Source organism: Nestor notabilis, unplaced genomic scaffold, assembly GCF_000696875.1.
Source record: "Nestor notabilis isolate BGI_N333 unplaced genomic scaffold, ASM69687v1 scaffold6464, whole genome shotgun sequence".
NCBI lineage: Eukaryota > Metazoa > Chordata > Aves > Psittaciformes > Psittacidae > Nestor > Nestor notabilis.
In genome coordinates, this window is record NW_009925118.1 from 2,794 (window position 1) to 5,277 (window position 2,484).

Below are 2,484 nucleotides of genomic sequence, written 5' to 3' on the forward strand. Positions count from 1 at the left end.
TCTGTAAAAGGAATTTTTCACCCCCGCATGCCCTGCCAGTGCCACAAGAAGCCGAGATGAAGCAGAGGCAGGACCCCTGACCCAAAGTAGTCAAAGGGGTATTCCATACCACAGCACATCATGCCCAGTATATACGCTGGGGGGAGTCGCCTGGAAGGCCCAGATTGCTGCTAAAATCAGGCTGGATATTGGTCAGCGGGTAGTGAGCAATTGTATTGTGCATCACTTGTGTTTATTGGGTTTTTTTCCCTTCCCTTTTTAGTTTTATATTTTCTACCCTTGATATTTTCATTATGATTATTATCATCATTATCATTATTAGTAGATTTATATTATACTTTAGCTACTGGACTGTTCTTATCTCAACCCGTGGGGTCTACACTCTTCCAGTTCTCCCCCCCATCCCACCCATAGGTGGGGGGCAAAGGGAGAGTGAGTGAGTAGCTGCATAGTGCTGAGTTACAAGCTGGGTTTAAATGACACTTCAAGGGGTTCCCTCTTCTTTCCCTTTTGCTCTTGCAGGTTAAGCACAGCTAGTGGTCTTCTCATGTAGGCAGTTGCTTGAGCCACGCTCTCCAGAGGGGGACAGCCCCTGGGATGCGCGATGCCTGGGCACAGCCCTCACTCACCTCCCCCATGGTCCCAGCCCTCCCTTGTCTGCGTACCAGGAAAGGCGAGGGCGCGCTGTGTTCGGAGACATCGAAGTAGGTGACATCAACGGGCAGCGTGGCGTGCTGGGGGCAGTAGGAGCCGCTGGCACCGATCTCTGCTGTGAACCCCTCGATCCTGCCCGACGGTGCAAAGCGCCCTTTCAGGATGGACTCCTGAGAGAGAAGGGTAGTATTAGGGACCTTCAAACACCAGTCCTGCCCCTCGCCTTAAAGCTGCTGGTGAGATCACCCCCATCTCCTCTGCAACCACAGCTTGCCCTCATGTGTCCAGACACCAGCCGTGAGGGGCCCTGGCTGCTCGCTCTGACACAGAGCCATCTCACACAGAGAAGCAGGAAGAGCAGCAGCTATCTCAGCAGGCTCCAGGTACACTTTATTTCACTTTATTTCAGTTATCAAACTGTACTCATCTCAACCCGCAGGTTTTACCTCCCTATGATTCTCCTCCCCATCCCACCCTGCAAGGGAGAGAGGAGTGAGAAGTGGGCAAGCACCTGCATGGTGCTTTGTTGCCACTGGGCTTAAACCACAACAAGGCTCTCGGGGACACTCATCCCAGGCACACACCAGGGCTCTGGTCAGGTTCAGCCTCTCATGCCCGCCACCAGCCCAGCCTGGAGCCCCCAGGGGGTGCCATTACCTCAAAGTTGCCCAGCAGAGCATGGCTGATGGTGGTGGTGGCCCAGGGCGCTGAGGAGGACCTGGTGCCCCTCCGGAGGCTGCTCCGGAGATGTCGCCTTTGAAACAAGAGAGATTTGTGTTCGACTGGAAAGCTGCCCATGTCCTTGGGGATCCCTCTCCAAGTCCCCAGTCCCTTTCTTTGGTGGAGGTTGAACCCAATTCCTACCCACCAGGAGCAGAAGAAACTCCCCAACGCCCCACAACCTGACCCTCCCAAGGGGCCACAGGGTGCTGGGGTGTCCAGGCATCCTGAGCCCCCATGTCCATCCCGCAGGGCTGCCAGGACACTCACGATTTGAGTCGCAGCCCGCTCTTCAGCCTCCTCCCAACTGCAGTACAGTCCACAGAGCCCTGGAGGGGACACAGAAATGAGAAGCACATTAGGGCAGCAACTAGGGACTGACTGTGTGAGGTACCTTCACCCCTTGCCCTGTCTCACAGCTCCAGGAGGATGGGATAGGCTCCCATCCATGGGGAGCTGTCACTGGCCTCTGCAGGGGTGGGGTGTCTTGTGGGAACATGGGACTGCCCAGTCCCCAGAGTGGCTTCACTGGGGATGAAGGTGTTGAAACCCAAGCCAAAAGCGCATCACACAACTCCCACCTTGCAAAGCAGCTCTCAGGACCAGCCCCAGTGACAAGACACCCCAGTCAGAGCCATGCAGTGACACCCCTTGCTTCTCCCTCTGAATGGTAACACATACAACGAAGCTCCCAGACCAGCCCAGGAAAAGTCCTGTCCCCCGGAGAGTCTTGCAAAGTAATGCCACCAGGCAGAGGGTTGTGCTGACCACCCCAGGCTCCTGCAGCTTTAGGGTGGGGGGGTTCAAGCCAGAGCCACCCTGCAGCCTCCTTTTAAAGATGTCCCCTTTTCAGGGGTTTTCCCTTCTGGAAGCCACACAAAGGGCAGCACAACACAAAGGGATGATGGCACTGGCTGGCATGACCAGGCGGGAAAACTGAGGGAAGCTGCTGGAGGGCAGTGCTGGGGACAGCCGGGCTGGGGGACCACAAGGGCACATGGGCAGGGATGGAGCTGTGCCCCATGGATGGCGTGTCCCAGCTCCAAGCAGCAAGAAGCCAGGGAAGCTCTGCTGTTGGTCCCTCCAAGGGTTGCCAGCACTGTGGGATGC

The 2,484-nt window shown here is 56.3% G+C and overlaps 1 protein-coding gene across 1 annotated transcript in view; it reads right to left on the reverse strand.

Annotated features, from left to right (window-relative positions):
- FAM214B (family with sequence similarity 214, member B) overlaps positions 1-2,484 on the reverse strand; it is a 6,241-nt gene that overhangs the window by 1,935 nt on the left and 1,822 nt on the right. The window contains 3 exon segments of the mRNA XM_010012901.1: positions 666-824; positions 1,312-1,408; positions 1,645-1,703. Of these exon segments, the coding sequence (XP_010011203.1) occupies positions 666-824; positions 1,312-1,408; positions 1,645-1,703 (315 nt within the window).